Below are 19,147 nucleotides of genomic sequence, written 5' to 3' on the forward strand. Positions count from 1 at the left end.
ATGAAGAGCCATGGAGGTTACAGGTAAGCTTATTTATAATACTTAAGTTTTGTCTCAGCTCGAACCTTGCTTGATGTAATTTTCATACGAGTTAATTCTTAAAACATACACACACACATTCACAGCAGATATTTATCCATTTAATTTTTTTTAGGTTGAGATATCAAGGACTCCCGAAGTTAAAATAACCAGTACCTCCTGCAACTGTGAAGCAGGTGCAGGGCTCTGTAACCATGCAATAGGGCTGGTTTACCTCCTTGAGCATTATAGAAAACTGGGCTTAAAAAGTGTACCTCCTGCCATGTCAAAAACAAGTCTACCACAAACATGGCACGTTCCTCAAAGGACAGCAGGAATCAATCCCCGCGAGGTGCACGAGGTGCTGGTGCAGCAAGTGAAACCACCGAGCAATGATGCAACACAAAAAAAGAAAGTACGCAGGTTAGATGGAGTACGGTCCACTCTGTATAATCCGATTCCAGAACATTTTGGTTCACCCAAAATCATTGATTCTATGAGAGACATATTCAAACAATATGAAGACATGCAAGTAAACAGTATTGTTCCAGAAACTGACAGTTTGGACTATGTGAATAGTAAACTAGGGAGAGTAGCTCATGGCTCAGTTATATCATACCAACAACGTCAGAACACAACCAATGATCCAAAAATTCACATTAATGTTGAGGGGCCACAGGAGCCACTGCCTTTTGGTGTACCATTGCTTAAAAGCAATTATACATTTGTGCCTACTTTGGCAGAACTTAACTTTGCTGAAGGGCTTAGTGTCTCACAAGCACAATCCTGTTTATATGAGGAAGAAACAAGGGAGCAGTCTGACACTCAGAAGTGGCATGATCTGAGGGCACAGAGGCTATCTTCGAGTAAATTTAAAGATGTTTGTGCCCGAAGGGCTGACTTTGAATCACTGGCAGCAAGGCAACTAAAGAAGACTGTGCAAACTGCAGCCATGAGGCATGGTATAAATACAGAAGAAGAGGCAGCGTCTGCATATGCTGACAGTGGAGATTGCAATGTTTTCCCTGCCGGGATTGTTATCAACCCATCATGTCCACATCTGGCTGCCTCTCCAGATCGAAGGGTCTATGATCCCTCTGAAAACAATCCCTGGGGGCTGCTGGAAATCAAGTGCCCTATTACGGATTCAATCTCGCAGCTGAAATATCTGAAATGTGTAAATGGGGTTTATAAACTTCGAAAAACACATAGCTATTACTACCAGATCATGGGACAGATGATGTTGACAGGTTGTGAATGGGTAGATTTTTATGTTTATTGTAAATCTGACTTTCATTTAGAAAGAGTGAGGTTTGATGCAGAATTTTGTTCAGAGATGAAGATGAAATTAGACAAATTTTATTTTGAATACCTCCTCCCTGAACTGTTAAAAAAAGTGGGGGCATAGCCTGCTTTGTGAAGCATAGTTAAAAAAATCTGTATGACTAAGCCTAATGTTTTGATAAGTGCTTGAAATAGGATGTATGCTGCAGCAGCAGAGACAAATAATTTATGAAAGGATTTAGGATTTTTGGACTAAGTACATGTAACCAACTCATGTGAGCTGTATAGAGAATTTGATTTCGAACCTCCCTTACAAGGGGGTACCACCTCTATCCTAAAATTTGTAAACCTTTAAAATAATGATTTGGGGCCATATCAGAAATCCTCCTGGAAATGAGGAAAATTACCCTCTCACCATAATTTCCCAAAAGGAAGAGGTGATTTTTTTTTCTGGAATCACTGAAATAATTGTAAAAAACTGTTCTTTGTAAAGTCAAATCCAATCTTTGATTTATTTGTCACCTGTTTCTAAGTAACTGGTTAACTGTTACAACTCTTATTGCTAACCCTTGTTTTGCTGAAGGAAGTGTAGCTCCAAAAAATCTCAATACTGCCCCCATAGAAAGGATTGTAAATACCTGGAGATGAAGGGGAGGGGAAAGGGTTGGGTTCATAAAGACCAAAAACATTAAAGAAACATTTGAAGGTTAATTGCATTTCCAGATGCTGGGAGATGGGGGGGGGGGGGGGGGGGGGGTAAGAAAAATCTTCTTGGGGGGGGGTAAGGAAATGTAATGGAACTACACAATACTAACAGGCAAGTTATAGTTTCAATATAGTGGCCCTCTAAAGTTTGTAAGAAGGCAGCAAATTGTCCATATTTGGTTTACTGAACCAGCCAACGAAAGTGGCAAAAGGGGCTCAGCTCCAAACCTAGTCCCTTTTAGATCTTCCACCTGTTGCTCTAAATCACTGATTTGTGCTTTAAGGATTTCAATTTGTTCCACTGCACTCAATTCGGCGGGTTCTATGTTTTCGTTTTCCGGTTCGTCCGTAGCCATTTCTTCCATTTGCTCATCACTAGCACTGGCGCTGGCTCCCTGGCCTCCTGATGCAGTCTCCCCTTCCTCCATTTTGACATCCTGCTGGAATGAATCGACAAAAGATTGTCGTCGCTCATCTTGTTCTTGCTGTTCTGCCATAGTTTTTAACTCTTGTAGTTTATTTTGTGGGCGGTCTTGGCTGGACTTTGTCCATTGAAACTGCGAAGGCACAACTCCTGGTTTCAGACGTATAAGCCCTGTTATAGTTTTAAACATATCGCTTGGCTTGAAGTGAGCAGAACACACTAGAGTAGAGCCTTTCTTGATCTAGGAAACGAGTTTAACACTCTGAATTAAATCGCTGATAACAAGGGAGAATCTCATGGAATATTAATAATCATATTCGAGTCAATGAAAACAAACAAACTGGTGCCATGTGCGTTTGACAGTTTCGGCCAAAATCGACCAAAATCTAATGTAATGAGTCTATAGTTCCTCTGGATATGAATCGAGTACGCAATTCACGTGTAAGAAGCAAGTAAGACGGGAACTAACTGAGTCTTAAATCGAAAAACTTCCCGAACATATATATCAAAAGTGCACACGTGCGTTTGACAGCTCGCTGTAGTCACGACTCGACACTCACCTGAAAAAGCGTCCCTTCATCTCGCTTTATCGCGGCAATCCACTTCGATCTCTGTGAAGAATTTTTAGGAAAGTTGAAAAACGACAAATTCTGACCACTTTCGTTTCGTTTGTCGTTCGTACAGTAATTTACACAGCAATGATCGTGAGCCATATTTGCGAGTTATTTCCACTCAAACTCCATGTAACGCAACCCTCCAAATGACCGCATGCCCGTCCACCCTCGTTTTGGTGCGGCACTCGATCAAAGATGGCGGTGCGTGATATCGGTGTATTAGGTAGCGAAAAGAAACAAATCAAAATTCAAAAGTTAGAAGAAAAAGGACACAATACAATTTTATAAAGACAGAAAAAATTTTCCATTTGTTCATGAATTCCTTCTCCTTATTATTAGTGACTGTAATATATTTTTCTAGATAAATTTTTTCGCGCACAAGTGAGACAAAATCATCGAATTGGTACGTTATGGTATTTAAAGCGTTAAAATATAAGAAATATTTACCCAAAATAATGAGAATTTTGAGGGCTAAACAGTGTGTGACAGCGAATAATTCCGAACATAACCTCTAGTTCTGACAGCAGCAGTTTCGTATTACTAGAGATTGAGTACCACTCCTGGAATCTATTCCAAAATGAGCTTTGAGTATTCTGATTACTTGTTCGCTTAAGGAAATTGCATCACGTGCAGACTATTAAACCACAAGTCGAATAAGAGAAACCGTTGAAATATTTTCAAATCTGATAACAATTAACCGGGAAAATTCAACTGAAATTAAATTTGATTGTTGTCAGCCGCAAGAAAAATATGATTGCGATCTTTCATTATAAATAATATGAGCTCTACAGCTCTAATCAGTTGCAGAATGAAAATTGATTTGTACCTGTTAAACTGTTATCCTCTGAATCCCTCTATTCTCCAAACGATGTCATTTGTTTATTCTACATGCCTGAAAATATCAAAAATAATATTTTGCTTTACAACAATTTCGATGAAACAATTAATGAAGGTAGCATATTCATGATCGCGAGTTTGAAAGATCTAACCTCATCTAATGCTCAGTTTCGTGATCAAAATTGCTGTTCTTCTTTAAGAAAGTTATTGTGCTTGTTTTTTTGTCTGTTGTTTTTTTTAAATTCTTATTATTACTTGTTTACATGTTTCTCCATAGCGATTAATGAATTCTGTGATTTAAATTCAGCTCTTTCTCTTTTAGTGCAAAACACTCGCAATCCGCAAAACCCCTTTTCTTCTCAGAGCAGGACACGTCACACTCTACCATAACTAAATAGATGAGGGTGAATTTACACCGTGAGTTATATTGTACCAATGCAATTTCTCTTCAAGTGATCAACTCAATATATCCCTCGTTCAATATGATACACATGTGTTTTTGGTAATCTTCCCATTAGCGTTACAGTTCTCTCAAATTTTCATTTTCTGCTCTCACCGTGACAACTTCATAAAGTTCGTAAATAATAACGGTAAGCTTTTTTCTTGTAAATAACTCCCGCCAATTCTGCCCTAAATATTTTTGCAGTCAAAAGCGCTGGTGTCCAGTGAAATCACCAGAGGGAGATACAAAGCTAAAGAAATTACATTAATAATATGTATTCTTTATGTAAATTTTTTTCCAATTTTCTCGTCTTTCGATTATAGTGTGTTACATATTTCTTCATTATCTTTCCTCACCTGAAGATTACTTGCAATAAATTTAACTCTAATAAAGGTCTTTTCCAAGAAAAATACTTGACTTCTCGTTGTATCTAGAGAAAAGCATATTAAAATCGTTTTGCGTCTTGGAAAGAATTAAAGCGAATACCATAAGTACTCTTCTGAAAGAAATATTCGAGAAAGATATTCACAATTTGTTAAATCTATGTACTCCACGCATCTTTGTGTACAGAAACCCTCAGTGTATCCTACAGGAATTTTATGTATAAATTGTTTCTGAACCAGTTGTCTTTAAGTTAAAAGAGAAATCTGAGGTCCTAACTCTCTGTCTCTTTGAGCAGCAGAATTCTTTGCTGAATTTGGATGCATAAATAATTGTGTAACAGTTCGTACGGACAAGTGACGCACATGATATTGGAATCAGAAATGCTACAGCTTCATAGACCCCTCATAGGAAGATGAATAAGCTACCTCAAGGTCTGGTATGTTTATCTACATGTAAGCATTGATGTTTAATCTGTCGTTTAACCTGATCTGAAGGATAGGGTTTTTTTTTCGGTCGTTGGTAAAAATGATTTTTTCCCTCGTCACGAAAGAGCTTGAAATTTCCTTTCTATCATCATGTATTTTAAGACAAGAATGATGAGCTTAGCAGTATGCAGGATGATCCTTTATGTATCCACTGTATGTCACGGCTCATTAACGAGAAATCTATAGTTATATGTGAGAACTTCAGATCGTAAAATTTGATGATCTAAGATTCGATCTTGCGTTCGTGACGAGCAAACAAGATTAATATTTCTTTTGCTTCTTTTGTCTCATGTTTTAAATTATTTCTATTCGTATCTTTAGTCAATACCCATTTATTTCATTCACTGTATTAGGTCGCTAGTAACTTATTCTGTCCTCACCTTAACTCCTGTGAAAATGTGATTTGCCCACAAGTGTGTAACAAAACGGTGCACTAGGTATCACCGGCAGTATTGAAGCTGAATATAAACTCATGGCACTCGAAATAGAAAATCGTGTGTCATTGTTTATTTCGTGATCAATGATTCTATTTTGTAGCTATGCTGTTTCACTGTTTATACGTCAAGTTGAGACAGCCAGATATAACATCTTTTCGGTTTCCATTTTCACTAATCCGGAGTATAGCACAATGACAAAAACATCCTTTTTTTTTTTTTTTTTTCGGTGATGTGATGGTCGTTAAACCACCGCCTGCTTAGGTTGTAGAGCGCCGGACTGCCATGCAGGAGGTCAAGGGTTCAGGTCCCAGGCCGGACCTAGGCTCTTACCGATAGTGCTCGTAAAAAAAAGTATTAAATGCTTAAAGCAGTGCTTGTTTTTTGCCAAAAAAGTGCTAAAATAATGCTAATTTTTTTAAAAAGCGCTCGTGGGTTACATAAAAATGCTCACTTTTTTCCGATTTTTTTAAACATAGAATATTCTTATAGTCTTATTTTTTCCACTGATTGATGGCAGAGTACGCTCTCGAGCTCTCTCTGCCTTGCCTGGCTGACTTCCATTGTTCCTCGATGACAACGTGAATGACGCCATCTTGGAACGAGTGCGATGAACTGGGTTTCTAGAAGGCAACCGCTGACCTATCAAACCTATTCCCCAGGCCTCCTCGGCTCCTTTGACTAAAATGAGGGCAAAATGCGGCTTTGGACGACATTAATAAAGTCAGATTGCGCTTTTCAACACAAAACTATACAAATAATTAGTCGAAAATCCAAAACAATGCTAGCAGTGCTTTTTAGGATAAAATGTTTAAAAAAATGCTCACGAAGCCAAATAATGCTAAAAAAAAGTGCTAGCACTATCGGTAAGAGCCTAACCGGACCAACACTCATGGTCTTGAAAGGACTGGGGAGAATGAGCTGACTTTATTATGACACCTGTAAACTGTTGGACGTTTTAATCTTCTCGGAACAGGACGATAAACGATTAAAAAAAAGTGAACTGTTCAATGCAGTGTTGTTAAAGTACTCTTCAAAGGGGTGTGAGTCGCATTAGAGGATATCAATATGTTATTTTCCTTATCGTTGTTGAAATCCCAGTTCTTTCAGTGATACTCCGAACGATGACTCCATATGTCAGATCAAGATTTATCAAGGGTCTCGTAAAGACTTTTACCAAAGTCTCTCGTATTTTTCCGACACACAATCTTTAATATTCTTCAACAAACGAAATAAACTTGAAATTGAAGCGAAAGTAACAATTGGAGTGAAATGAACATTTCAAGCGGTCGCCAAAATAGGATAACAAATAACAAGTTTTTACAATTATACGTAAAGAAATTGGCAAAAGGACAAAGGACAACAAAGATAGTTATAAACGTTGTACGAGATCTCGGCTGGTTAAAGATAATATCAAACGATGAAGAAAACGATAGCACAGTACAAGTTAAACGATACGGCCGAATGAATTAAATTTACGGTAAAGATTTTATATCAATGACACAAACGAATAAAAATTATGCCAAAAAAAAGTAACAGAATATCGGTGAAAGTAACGTTCGTGAACACAAAATAAAAAAAAAACCTCAAAACGAAACGCCAAATAATTTGGCGGCAACAGAATGTAATTGACCTTAAAAGACATTCCTCCATCTAAACCGCAAACTGATTTTCCTATTCAAATTGAAAATTCCTTTCCCATTGCTAGATTTAATAATATCTTGAAAAAGGGGTTTATCTGAAAGCGTTTCCGGGAATCATGTGCATATGTAGATAGTCTAGTGACGTCAGTTTTCTTTTTATATTGCTTGAATAATGTTATTTTTCTTCTAAGCCTGCTGACACATCCAACGCTTGCTTATATCAATTCAACTTCTTCCTTATATTTACTTCATTTTATCCTTTTTCAAATTTCAAACCAAATTACCATGAATAAAAACAGGCTTTTCTCACCTCACAATCGACATTCCTATCCTAGCAGTATGAAGGAAGTTTGTCATCATAGACTCAGTTCACCGATCTGCCACGAGTCTCCTACAACTCAATGGAAGGGCATCTGAAGTACTTATCGGACGGTCGCAGGTCCGACTCCTAATTTTAGCACACCGAGTTCTTTTTTCTTGAGTATACCTGTGTCATTCCTTGAAGGACATCATCTTTCATAGTTTATTTTCCTGGAAATGTTGTCTTTTTGGCTGGAAGGTGCGAGAAAGCTTTCGGAATAATCTTTATGGTACAACGCTTCATGTCCCTTCATTCTGATATTTAGAAAACAAATACACAGTCATAGCATATTTTTGTTTATATTTTGATAGTGTAGTTCCGTTGTCTATAAGTACGTATTTGAAACTACGACCAAACTAAAAGCTTCGCCCTTACGCCGCAAATCGAGGAGAAAAAAAAATCGCTCCTGAACTTATAGTAAACACGTCGAACTCGGTGAGCACGAGATGTGGGTTATTCACTTATATAACCAACACTAACGAGACCTCAAGTGTTACTTAGGAGTCTAAGGTGTTTTACACTGCAAGAGAAACTCTGATACTGAAAGCATAGTGAAGGAAATTTTCTTATTAATGATGCAGGTAATTTGACGACTTGGAAACTTGACAAATATTTTAGGAAAGTTGACCAATAGAGCTGTAATTGGACGGATGAGTGAAAAGAAATGACGTAACCCCACATTTAGCAAAAAGTTACTGTATAGCGTATACGACTAAAATGTAAGGAAAAATGAAACCTGATTTTCTTTGGATAACGTGGTATTCTCGAAAGTTGGGAAATTTCCGTCTGTTGGAATACAAACAGTAGTGAATTTTTTCGGTTTGCCCAATCGAAAAAATATGCAAAACGCGGGAGGAAATGACAAAAAATACAAAGGTATTTGAACTTCCCAATTTCTCCTGGCTACTACTATTGTAGGATGGAAAGTGGTGGGGGTATTGAATTTAAAAGAAAGGAGCCAATTTCGAGAAAGGTGGTGCAGTGGATTAAAGCTTTCATTTAGCTAACTATTTGTCACAAATTAAACATTCCCATCCGAAACGATCCAAACTGACACATCCCAACACTTTAATGAGGGCTATGTTGAAATAAATTACAAAAACGGCGTTGGTGTTCAAAACAGGATAATAATAATAATAATTAGATGTTCTTTTAGATAACAAAAGCAATCAGGGCATTATCATCCCGGTGTTTCACAAGAAGACATACACAGGTCTTCTCACTAATTTTTATAGTTTTGTATAGTTTTGTACCTTTCTCAGTTGGTAGAGCGCTGCACCGGTATCGCAGAGGTCATGGGTTTAAATCCTGTACGGGCCTGAATTTTTTTTCAGGTCCTATTTTCAACTACTTGTTCAGTGGTGTTCTTAGCTGCGAGGATCTCTTAAATTCATTTAATTCTTCACCGCAGTGCAAATATATGAATTCCATATATCTAAAATCTTTGTACCTTTCAGTCACAAATCAGGATTAGTACGCACTCTGGTACACTAAACGTTTAAAATTAATACTTGGGATGGCTTTCACCTTGACATAAATAACTTCACTAAAACGTTAAGGAGGAATTTGTTCCCTTCTGACGTCATCGAGAATGTTGTAAAAAAATTTCGTAACAATGACTAACAAACCATTTTAGTCTAGTGATGTTTTCACATCACTCTCTAGCATTTCGCGCCATCTTCGAAACTCTCCTGTGCTTCAGTCAGCGGTTACCAACATAGCTAGCTTCCAGACTCCCACTATTTCTCTTTCGCTAATTCTCCGAGGAAGACAATAGTTCATAAGATAACCATAATCTAATTCGAGTTCGCGGAACCAAATGAAAGGAGCTGTCAGACGAGGGAGGTTGAACCACGTGCAATTGCCCCAATAGATTGCTTTGAAAATGGCAAATAGATCCGCGGAGAACACTTCTCAGGGGTTCGTACTCTGTTGTGGATGTCATTTTTCCATGAATGAATGCGCCCTTGATTCGCGCCCGCTTGTTCTGCGATCTGGTTCTTTCGTTGCGCTGTCGCCTCCTCGATGTATATCGTTTGTTTATTGAAAAATATTCAAATTCGCAGCATGAAATTTGCAAAACGTTATTTGAAGTTTTATACGCTGTTATTCAAAAACAATTTCATGTAGTATAACATGACTCTATAGAAGAAAAAAAAACTACGTAAAAAAGTTCTACCGATTGGACTTGAATGGAATAAATGTGTCGTGCACATTTTCCCAAACTTAAAATTACACTGGTTTTTAAACTGTGTTTGCTTGAGTGGTAGCAGATGGTGGAGTTTAAATCACGCAGAATTGGATACAACTGAGTCAAAGAGTTAACGTTTGTAACACTGTTCTTTGCGTCTGTCTTTCAAAGATCTAATACATTGGCGAAGTGACCAGTAGGACGTTGGCCAAGCGACTCATCGCGTTGGCCAAGCGACCAAAGACGTTGGCGAACGTGGCGTTGGCGAAATCACTCGTTGGCGAAATCACCAGATACCGGTAGTAGTAGTAGGTTTGTGAGTGTTTCGTCGGATGAAGTCTTCGTTATAGTTTTTCTTAGAAAAAACACGGTCAAGGTACTTGTTCTTGTCAGATAAGCTGTCTGTCGTGTTGCATACTAGTTGCGCTCGTCGCGTGAGAGTACTGATAGTTGTGGCTTTGTGTGATGTCGGGTTGTGGGATGACTCGTCGAGTAATCTGTCGGTATGTGTCGGTTTCCTGTAAACTGCTGTCCGTAGTGAGTTCTCATCACGGCTTACCAGGCAGTCTAGAAAAGGTAGTTTACCATTTTCTTCGACCTCTCTGGTAAACTGTATGTAAGTGTTTTGTCTGTTAAGGTGGTGGTGGAACGCGTCGATTTCGTCTTGTCCTACGACGGTGAATGTTTCGTGAACGTAGCGTAACCAACGCGGTATCGTTTGTCGGCAGGTCGAAAGGGCGCTTTCCACGATGTTCTGCATCACAATTTCGGCTACAACAACAGAAACTAGAAACCCCGTAACTGTACCGTGTAACTGTTTGTGGTGTTTACCGTTGTACTGGAAGTGAGTTGACGTAAGGCAAAGGTTTAGTAAGTCTGTGGTAAGAAAATTATCTTCTCATGGTACTTCTAAGAACAGAAAAATCAAGTGGTCATATTCTTAGATAAGGTAAATAAGGTACCCTATGTAGGCGCACACCAAGTGAAATGTACCCTATTTACTCCACGCGTGGGGTGGGGATTAATAAAAAAATTTGGAAGGTTTGACGTCATAACTAAGATGATTAGCTATTCAAAATGGCGGTGCGCGTAAGGAATTTTGCAGTAGATTTTCATAGGGATCGCAGCAATTTTAGAAGCTGAAAAAGTGGTGTAGAACTCGGCCTAGTGTAAACTTTCTATTTCTGGTTGCAAAAATATGCGGTTTTTCGTTTTCCTTTAAACAATTAAAAGTCAAGAAAATATAATGATATTTTATTGACACCATGGTAACTGCCCTTAAGCGGGATGAACCTAGAAGTGAGGGCGTTCCTCTGAAGGTTAACACCAAAAAGGTAAGAGCGAAGAGAGGAAAAAGGATCCTCTTTTAGTAAGAAGACAGAGAACACAGATAAATAAGAATTGCTCAGGATAGAGAAATTTTGATAAAAGCCATTGAAAGAGTTTAGAAAAGTTCGACAAAATCTTTGAAATTTAATCACATCTAATCGTATACTGTTCGGTATTGAAAAAATAGTAATAATGACAATGATAATAATAATAATAATAATGATAATAATAATAATAATAATAATAATAATAATAATAATAATGATGATGATGATGATAAAGCGACGCTGGAAACTATAGATTCACTGTCCTGCTTAGTTCAACTTTGCTAGCCTGCAGTGCAGGCGTCTTATTAGTGCGAGCTAACATTATAAACTCGCGAGTTATCTTCACTCCCCCACCCCCACCCCTCTCCTTAATTTTGACCGTCGACCGCCCCCCTGGTACAAATTTATTTCTCTCCCCAGCCTTCCGCTGCCATCAAAATCAATGATGGCTGCCATAATATTTGTTATGAAATTACTAAGCACTCGCTCGCCAAAATTACGCCTGCTCTGCGGGCTACAACTTTGCCGACATACATTCCATTTCACACTTCATGTGGCCGGTTATTAAAACAAAGTTTAACACATTCATTACAACTGCGTTGACAGTAAACAATCTTAAGTCAAGCAGTAAATATCATTTAAACCTCAAGATTCTACAAAATTGTTGAAGGGGCTCATATTTAGCACTAAAATGAAGAAAAACTCATCGATGATCATGAGGAACTTTCAAAGTAAATTGATCATCAAAAACAGCGGTCCGCGTTGAAGTGTCCCATACCATCAGTTTTCAACATATGTTTTGAACTTGTTAACCTTGACCATTTCTGCAGGTTGAGCAAAAATAAATCTCTCAGACAACAATTGAAGAGTCATTTCAGATAAACAATAGAACGTTACAGAGGCTGAACTGAGCTTAGGGACGTGATTGCCTACAGGCAACCAGCTGAAACGGACTTTGTTATGTTTTCTAAGAATCTGAAATACATCCTTGATTCAATTTTGCACGTCGCTAATGCATGTCGTAGTTGTACTTGGCGTCAATGCTGATGGAGTCGCTTTTGGTAAATCTCAAGAAACAAGTTACTTGTTCGATTTGCCTGGATACCTACACCAAGCCCAAAACTATATCATGTCTTCACACGTTTTGCTGTGAATGTTTGGAAAAACATGCAAGAGTAAGCCAGAAACAGGGAAAATTCAGATGCCCCGAGTGTCAGGCAGCGATCGATTTACCAGAAGGAAATCACTTCGACCATTTGCCTAACAGCTTTTTCCATAAAAGTTTGTTGAGTCTTCTTGCTGTTCGACAAAGTGGCGAGGCAAGTAGCATTACCTGTTATCAATGCAGCGCAACCAACCCTCAGATGTACTACTGCTTCGATTGTGGACGATTCATGTGCCCTGATTGTTTCAACGCACATGAATTGCTTAAGAAGTCTTTTCAAGGACACAAAGTCACGCCAGTTCAAGACTTCAAAACAGAAGATTACGAAGCATTGTTAAGGCGACAACCGTTTTGTTCTCAAGAGTTCCACGAGAGAGAAATTACACGGTTTTTTTGTTCGCAGTGTCAAGTTTGCATTTGTCAAATCTGCATAGTCACTGATCATCAAAACCACAAAGTTGTTCTTCTCGACAAAGCAGCACACGAGGAAAAGGATAACATCATGTCGGGCGCTAAATTGATCAAGAAAATGGAAAGCAAGTTCCGTGACATGACAGGACGGATAATGCATGCACTGTAAGTACCTCCCGTTGTTCCATACAAAGCCTTAGAAAAGTTTTCTAAGGCTTTGTATGGGACAACGGGAGGTACTTACAGTCCACGCGTTTTTCCGTCCTGTCATGGTCGTTAAGCGGTTTGAAGAAACCATTTCCAAGCTGGAAAGCAATATGGCAACAGCCAAGCGAAGCGTTAAGCAAGCAGCTGAACAAATGATTTTAGATATTCGAAAGCGCGAGCGAGGGGCATTGGAATCCCTCGAGGAAACACGCGCGTCGAGACTCGATAAAATTAACTCGGCTAAACAGGAAGTGGAATCCTTAGTAAAACAAATGAACCAAGCCGCTCAATTTGCGGAAATTCTGGTAGAAAGAAGCTCAAGCTCGGATATTATGCAGAACAAAGAAACTTTAAAGACCAAATTTGAAGAGCTTTTGCGAGTTGAAGTTCCAAAACATCAGCAGACGACATTCATTAAATTCACTGCGACATCTCAAAAGGACTTAAAACTGGGTTTTATTGAAGTCACTGAGGGCACCGCAAAGGCAGCTAAATCAACTTTAGAAGGACTGGAGAAATCCTTCCAGGCTGGAGTTGAAGCAGAGTTTACATTTTGTCCAAAGACATCTAGAGGAGAAATGAGTAACCAGGCTGATCTTAAAAGTCGAGTTGAATTGCTGATTAAACCCGTCAGGGATGCGGTGAGAGACGTAACTGTTGAAGAGAAAGAAGACGGCAATCTAAGATTGAAGTTTACTCCCAATGAACCTGGGGCTTACAGCATTGAGGTGAAGATTAATGGCGATAAACTACCAACCTGTCCCACGACTGTGCAGGTTAAAGAACGTGAACTTGTTGTGGTCAATGAGTTGATGTTAGAGCTCTTTACAGGGGACACGTTTGAATGGTTATATGGAATTGCTGTGAATACAGAAGGCCAGATAGTTGTGACAGATAACTTTAGCAACTGTGTTTATGTCTTTGACATAAATGGCAATTGTGTGAGAAAAATGGGAAGCAAGGGTACCAGCACAGGACAATTTCAGTACCCTAATGGCATATCGTTTTTAAATGACAACGAAGTCCTTATTGCAGACTACGGCAATTGCAGGATACAACGACTTAATATTCAGACTGGAACTGTGGTGAAAAGCTTTGGAAAAAAAGGCACGGAAAAAGGAGAGTTCGACAGACCAATAGACGTTATTGTGGATGATCAAAAGCGCATTGTTGTAACCGAGTGGGGCAATGGTAGGATACAGGTGATGTCAAAGGATGGACAGTCTATTTTTACATTTGGAGACAAAGGCCCAGGGAAACTTGATGGTCCAACCTGCTGTATTCTTTGCGAAAACATGTTTCTCGTATCTGATGAAGGTAACCACTGCATAAAAGCGTTTGATCAGACAGGAACATTGTTATACCAGTTTGGCAAACAAGGGTATCAAGATGGACAATTAAAAGCGCCCTATGGTTTGCTTGTAGACAGCTCCAATAATCTTCTGTTATGTGACTCTGGCAATAACCGAGTTCAACAGTTTTCTTTGGACGGTCGCTTCACCGGCAAAAGTATCACTCGTTTATCTTCTCCTGTGGCGATAACAAAAGCGCCAGATGGACGTATTCTTGTTACTAGCCATAATGAGAAAAAAGTGTACATTTTGAAATAGACTTTTGAAAAAGTGAACTTTGCTTCTTGAGCCGCTCCTTACCTGTGTTTTGCTTTATTTTTAATGCTGTTTTATCATTTGTCTGGAAGAGCTCTTAGTGATAATATCAAGCGTCACGCTTACTCTTAGAGGCAAAAAAATCGTTTTGACTTAAAGTAATTAGCCCAGGTCTTTCAGCTTCCAGTTTGTCAGTTTTAAGCCGTTTTAATCTTCTCCGTCCCTCGTCACTTGGCCATCCATGTTCCTTCTCGGTTAATTAATATCCTCTTTAATTGCGTTTTCTCTGATCTAAAGTTTTGCCGGTTTTTTGTTCTTTAAGTTCAAAGTATTTCTGCGCATTTTCAAAAGCGATTTGAAAAATCTAGACCAAGAAATTTAGCGGCAGGTCCTCAAAAATGTCTAGTGTAGCAAAAAAACCACATGCTGTGTAGAAAAATTTGACAGATGTTGTAATCATTGATTGATCAGGATAGATTAAGTCCGCGTTTTTCCATCTAAGAAAATATATCTTCAATTAAGCTTCAATTAAAGAACAATTTATGATTGCATAATTTTACATGTATAAGTAATCAACAAGCACAAGAAGTAAGGTGACAACTGTTTTTAAAAATGGGCATCTACTGGGTAATTACGTCATAATTAGAGGTGGTTAGTGATTTTCTTAGTTCTAAACTGTTTTGAAAAATGGTCTTAGGTTTCGTTTCATATAATAAGGCGAGAAAAATTAGAAATGTATTGAATAAATAAGACTTAAAAGATATTTACAGTTTGTTGTTTTGAATGATTAGAAAATAAGTTCCAGTTTTAAATTCCAAAATCATCAGTTCCTTGGTTTCCCTGAAAAATGAAAAAAGGTTATGTCGAGTTCATTTTTAATCTAAGGCAACAAAACTCCCTACCTCTTCATAGGGCAAAAACAGGGATAAGCTGTGGCAGTGAAGAGTCAATAGCGTTGTAAGATTAACCCTCACAGATTTTAACTTGTCTTTTCGCAACATTTAAAAGTTTTCATACCTATAATCGGCAAAACTGCAGCGATTTTATGCTCATATAAACTCGCATAAAGATTTCTCAGTACATGTCCCTGATTGCCCAGCGAACTTGACACTCATCCCGTGGAAGAAGCGAGTTCACAGGATTGGTTTTTAAACCTTGAGAATCGCATGTGTCACAACATTAAAAGCTCTTGCACGTATTGCAGACCTAAGAAGCCGTGCAGCGATGGTTTGATGGATCACTCTTTGCCGGAATCACATGTCCAGAGAGGTTTTTATTTTTGTTCTTTCGTGCACTACTTTCATTGTAAGATATATTTTTTGGAAAAAACAAAAAAAAAGTCTTAACGAGTAAATGTAGTACATTTTCCATCTCTTCTACTTGTGCCCTTAGGAAAAATGATATAAATGTTTAGTAACCAAATAAATGAAACGTAATCGAAGAAAATTTCCCTCCCATTTCTTTCACCAAACTATCAGATATGCAGACACTATTGTTCATTAACTGAATTTTTTGTGTAAAACTAAATGGAACAAACTAGCGAAAGTGCTGATTAGACAGTTGACTTTTGGTGCTTCATTTGGTGATCAGATAATTTGTGTGTTGGCAAATAAACATGAATTACTATTGCGGACCTATTCTGCTGCGAAATTCTCAGTCAGATCAGACAAATGGGAGGTATCCATGATATATACGAATATATCAGGGTCCATTTTCATTTGCTGAGAGAAAGGTCTAACCCAAGAAAATTTATTTAGTTGGTTTTTATCTCTTCCCTCCTTCCACCCCTCTCCCCTCAACCGATTTCTCAAAGTGCGAGCGAAACGGGAAGCGGAATAAGCAAGCGACATGTGGCGAATGTGCATAAATTAGCTCGCGTGCCTTGTTGCATGACCTGAAGATACAGAATTTGAGTTTTTATTCGCTCACGATTACCGATGTTGTTGAACAACATGCTTTTTTCAATAACAAAGGCTACAGCACTTATAATAAATAAGAAATAATTCAAACTGCAAACAAGTAAATTGAAGTATCGAAGTATCATCTTTTTTTTAACCTTTAATTCACTTGTCGCTCCCCAATAACGAATGACGAATGAGTTTACCACAGTTTAACCGACGATCGTCACGGATCCTCTTTTTAAGAATGTCAAGAAACAAGTTATTTGCTCGATTTGCCTCGATACCTACACCGAACCCAAAACGATATCTTGTCTTCACACATTTTGTTGTGAGTGTTTGGAGAGACATGCAAGAGTGAGCCAATGACAAGGGAAATTCAGATGCGCCGAGTGTCAGGCAGAAATCGATTTACCGCAAGGAAATCGCTTTGACCGTTTGCTTAACAGTTTTTTAAACAAAAGTCTGTTAGGTGTCCTTGAAGCGGAAGATCGCCAAGCCATTCCGAGGCAGCAACAGGAAACTTGTTCGCAACATACGGAAGAAAGAGTACGATATTACTGCATCTCGTGTGAGGCGTGTATTTACGAAGACCACCGAGGTCACGCGTTTGACTTGCTTGAAAAAGCAGTGCAAGAGGATACGAAAAACCTTATCGACTGTTGAGACCATCAAGGAAAAGGCAGACTTGTTTCGAGCAGAGTTAAGAAAATTAGAGAAAACATCAGAGCATGTGGAAATGAATATCGCAATCGCTAAACAAGAAGTGTCGGAGGCAATTGAACACGTGATCACAAAGACGCGACAGCAAGAAAAAACAGCTTTTAGAGACCTTGGAGGAGACGAGTAGAAAGAGACTAGGGAGAGTTAACTTGGCCAAACAAGAACTGGAATCTCAACTGGATCAACTGTGGATATTATACAAAACGAAAACAAATTGAGGCAGAAACTTGAAGAGCTTCGTGGAGCCAGGCTACATTTGTCAAATTTACGCCAGGCTGCATTTGTCAAATTTACCGCCGCATCGCAACTTTAAACCGGTTTCTATTCAGTCAAATCTCCGAGAAGCCGGTTATCGCAGCTAGATCAGTTTTAGAAGGGCTATATCAAACTTTTCAGGTTGGTGTACAAGCAAAGTTTACGTTGTGTCCACGGACATCTGGAGGAGAGATGAGTGACTAGGTTTTGCGCCTAGGTTTTGTCACATTGCACCAATAATGCGCGATTTGCACTGGTTGCCTATCAGGGCACGCATCAACTTCAAGGTACTTCTCCTCACGTTTAAGGCGTTACATGGCCTTGCGCCTCAGTATCTATGGTCCTTAATTAGTCTAAAGACATTATGCTATAATCTCAGGGGTTCTAATACTCTACTCCTAGCTATACCATCAGTGAAATCTAAGGCCACGCTAGGTGATCGGGCATTCGCCGTTGCGGCGCCGTCATTGTGGAACTCTATCCCTAGTGAGCTTCGCTCAAACACATGTGTTACTAGTTTTAAAACTCATCTTATGACCTACATTTTTAGTCTTGCATATGCTTAATAGAGATTTTATTAGCATGTTATCAGCATTTTCTCTTTTTACATATAATATCCTTTAGTTTCTTCAGTTCTCTATTATATTATGTATACTTTAGGAATGCGCATCTGATCATAGTCATGTAAAGATGTGCACTAGAAATGAATAAATTATTATTAATCATTAACAATCTACAGCAACAAACTCAACGGGGAGTCCTCAAAAATTTCCAGTGCATCAGAAAAACTACAAAGCTAAAAATTTGACTTTTTTTTTTAGGTTGAGAATATATAGCAGGAAAACGTTAAGACCATATGCTGCTTTTTGTAATCATTAATTGGTCAGGATAGATTAAGTCCACTTTTTTTAAGCCTAGAAAATATATCTTTAATTAAGTTTAAATTCAAGAACAATTATGATCGCATAATTTCACATGTATAAGTAATCAACAAGCACAAGAAGGAAGGTGACAACTGTTTTTAAAAATTAAACTTAGGTTTTGTTCCATATAATAAGTCGAGCCAAGTTAGAAATGCATTGAATAAATGACACTTAAAAGTTATTTACAGTTTGTTGTTATAAATGATAAAAAAATAACTTCCGGTTTTAAATTGAATAAAATTTTAAGATAGTTATTCGAAAGATTTATCGGGAAACATCATTTCAAAAATTGAAAATTCATCAGATCTTGGTTTCCCTGGAAAATGAAAGAGAGTTTATGTCAAATTCATTTATAGTGTAACTATAATCGGCCATCAGGAAACCGGAGCTGAGGCAACAAAACTCCATACCTCTTCATGTGACAAAAACAGAGATAAACTGTTGTAGGGAAGAGTCAATAGCGTTGTAGGATTAACCCTCACAGATTTGAACATGTAGTTCTCAGTGCGCTATTTTAAAGTTTTTATACCCATAATAGGCTGAACTGCAGCGATTTCATGTTCATATAAAAACTCCCTGGAAGATTTCACAGTACATGTCCCTGATTGTCCAGCGAACTTGACACTCATCCCGTGGAGGAAGCGTGTTCGCAGGATTGGGTTTTAAACATTGTGAATCGCAAGTGGCACAACAATCACAGCTCTTGCACGTATTGCAGACCTAAGAAGCTTTTCTTAAACCTGCAATAATGGTTTGATGG

The 19,147-nt window shown here is 38.4% G+C and overlaps 3 protein-coding genes across 3 annotated transcripts in view; 2 read left to right on the top strand and 1 right to left on the bottom strand.

Moving 5' to 3' along the window:
- The window catches only part of LOC149034534 (uncharacterized), a 2,441-nt gene extending 432 nt beyond the window's left edge, over positions 1–2,009 (top strand). Inside the window, exons 2-3 of the mRNA XM_089193590.1 lie at positions 1–23; positions 155–2,009. The exon at positions 1–23 is cut by the window's left edge and continues 60 nt beyond it. Coding sequence (XP_089049716.1) covers positions 1–23; positions 155–1,426 — 1,295 coding nt within the window. The 3' untranslated portion in view covers positions 1,427–2,009. The remainder of the gene's footprint in view (positions 24–154) is intronic.
- Positions 2,010–10,108: 8,099 nt separating this feature from the next.
- Positions 10,109–11,520, bottom strand: LOC149034535 (uncharacterized). The gene is made up of 2 exons (XM_089194886.1): positions 11,466–11,520; positions 10,109–10,698 (listed from the first exon to the last, which is right to left on the bottom strand). The coding sequence occupies exons 1-2, from the start codon at positions 11,518–11,520 to the stop codon at positions 10,109–10,111; spliced, it is 645 nt and encodes a 214-aa protein (XP_089051012.1).
- Positions 11,521–12,238: 718 nt separating this feature from the next.
- LOC113678083 (E3 ubiquitin-protein ligase TRIM45-like) lies at positions 12,239–15,342 on the top strand. Its single transcript, XM_089193553.1, has 2 exons — positions 12,239–12,908; positions 13,021–15,342. The coding sequence occupies exons 1-2, from the start codon at positions 12,239–12,241 to the stop codon at positions 14,589–14,591; spliced, it is 2,241 nt and encodes a 746-aa protein (XP_089049679.1). The 3' UTR covers positions 14,592–15,342.
- Positions 15,343–19,147: the final 3,805 nt, after the last annotated feature.

This window comes from Pocillopora damicornis, chromosome 14 (genome assembly GCF_964200805.1).
Source record: "Pocillopora damicornis chromosome 14, jaPocDami1.2, whole genome shotgun sequence".
Classification (NCBI taxonomy): Eukaryota; Metazoa; Cnidaria; class Anthozoa; order Scleractinia; family Pocilloporidae; genus Pocillopora; species Pocillopora damicornis.

Coding starts and splice junctions, on each gene's coding strand:
- LOC113678083 (XM_089193553.1), top strand. CDS start 12,239: ATGCTGATGGAGTCGCTTTTGGTAAATCTCAAGAAACAAGTTACTTGT. Junction 12,909..13,020: donor GAAAATGGAAAGCAAGTTCC/GTGACATGACAG, acceptor AGGTACTTACAG/TCCACGCGTTTTTCCGTCCT.
- LOC149034535 (XM_089194886.1), bottom strand. CDS start 11,520: ATGTTAGCTCGCACTAATAAGACGCCTGCACTGCAGGCTAGCAAAGTT. Junction 10,699..11,465: donor GGCTAGCAAAGTTGAACTAA/GCAGGACAGTGA, acceptor TTCTTACCACAG/ACTTACTAAACCTTTGCCTT.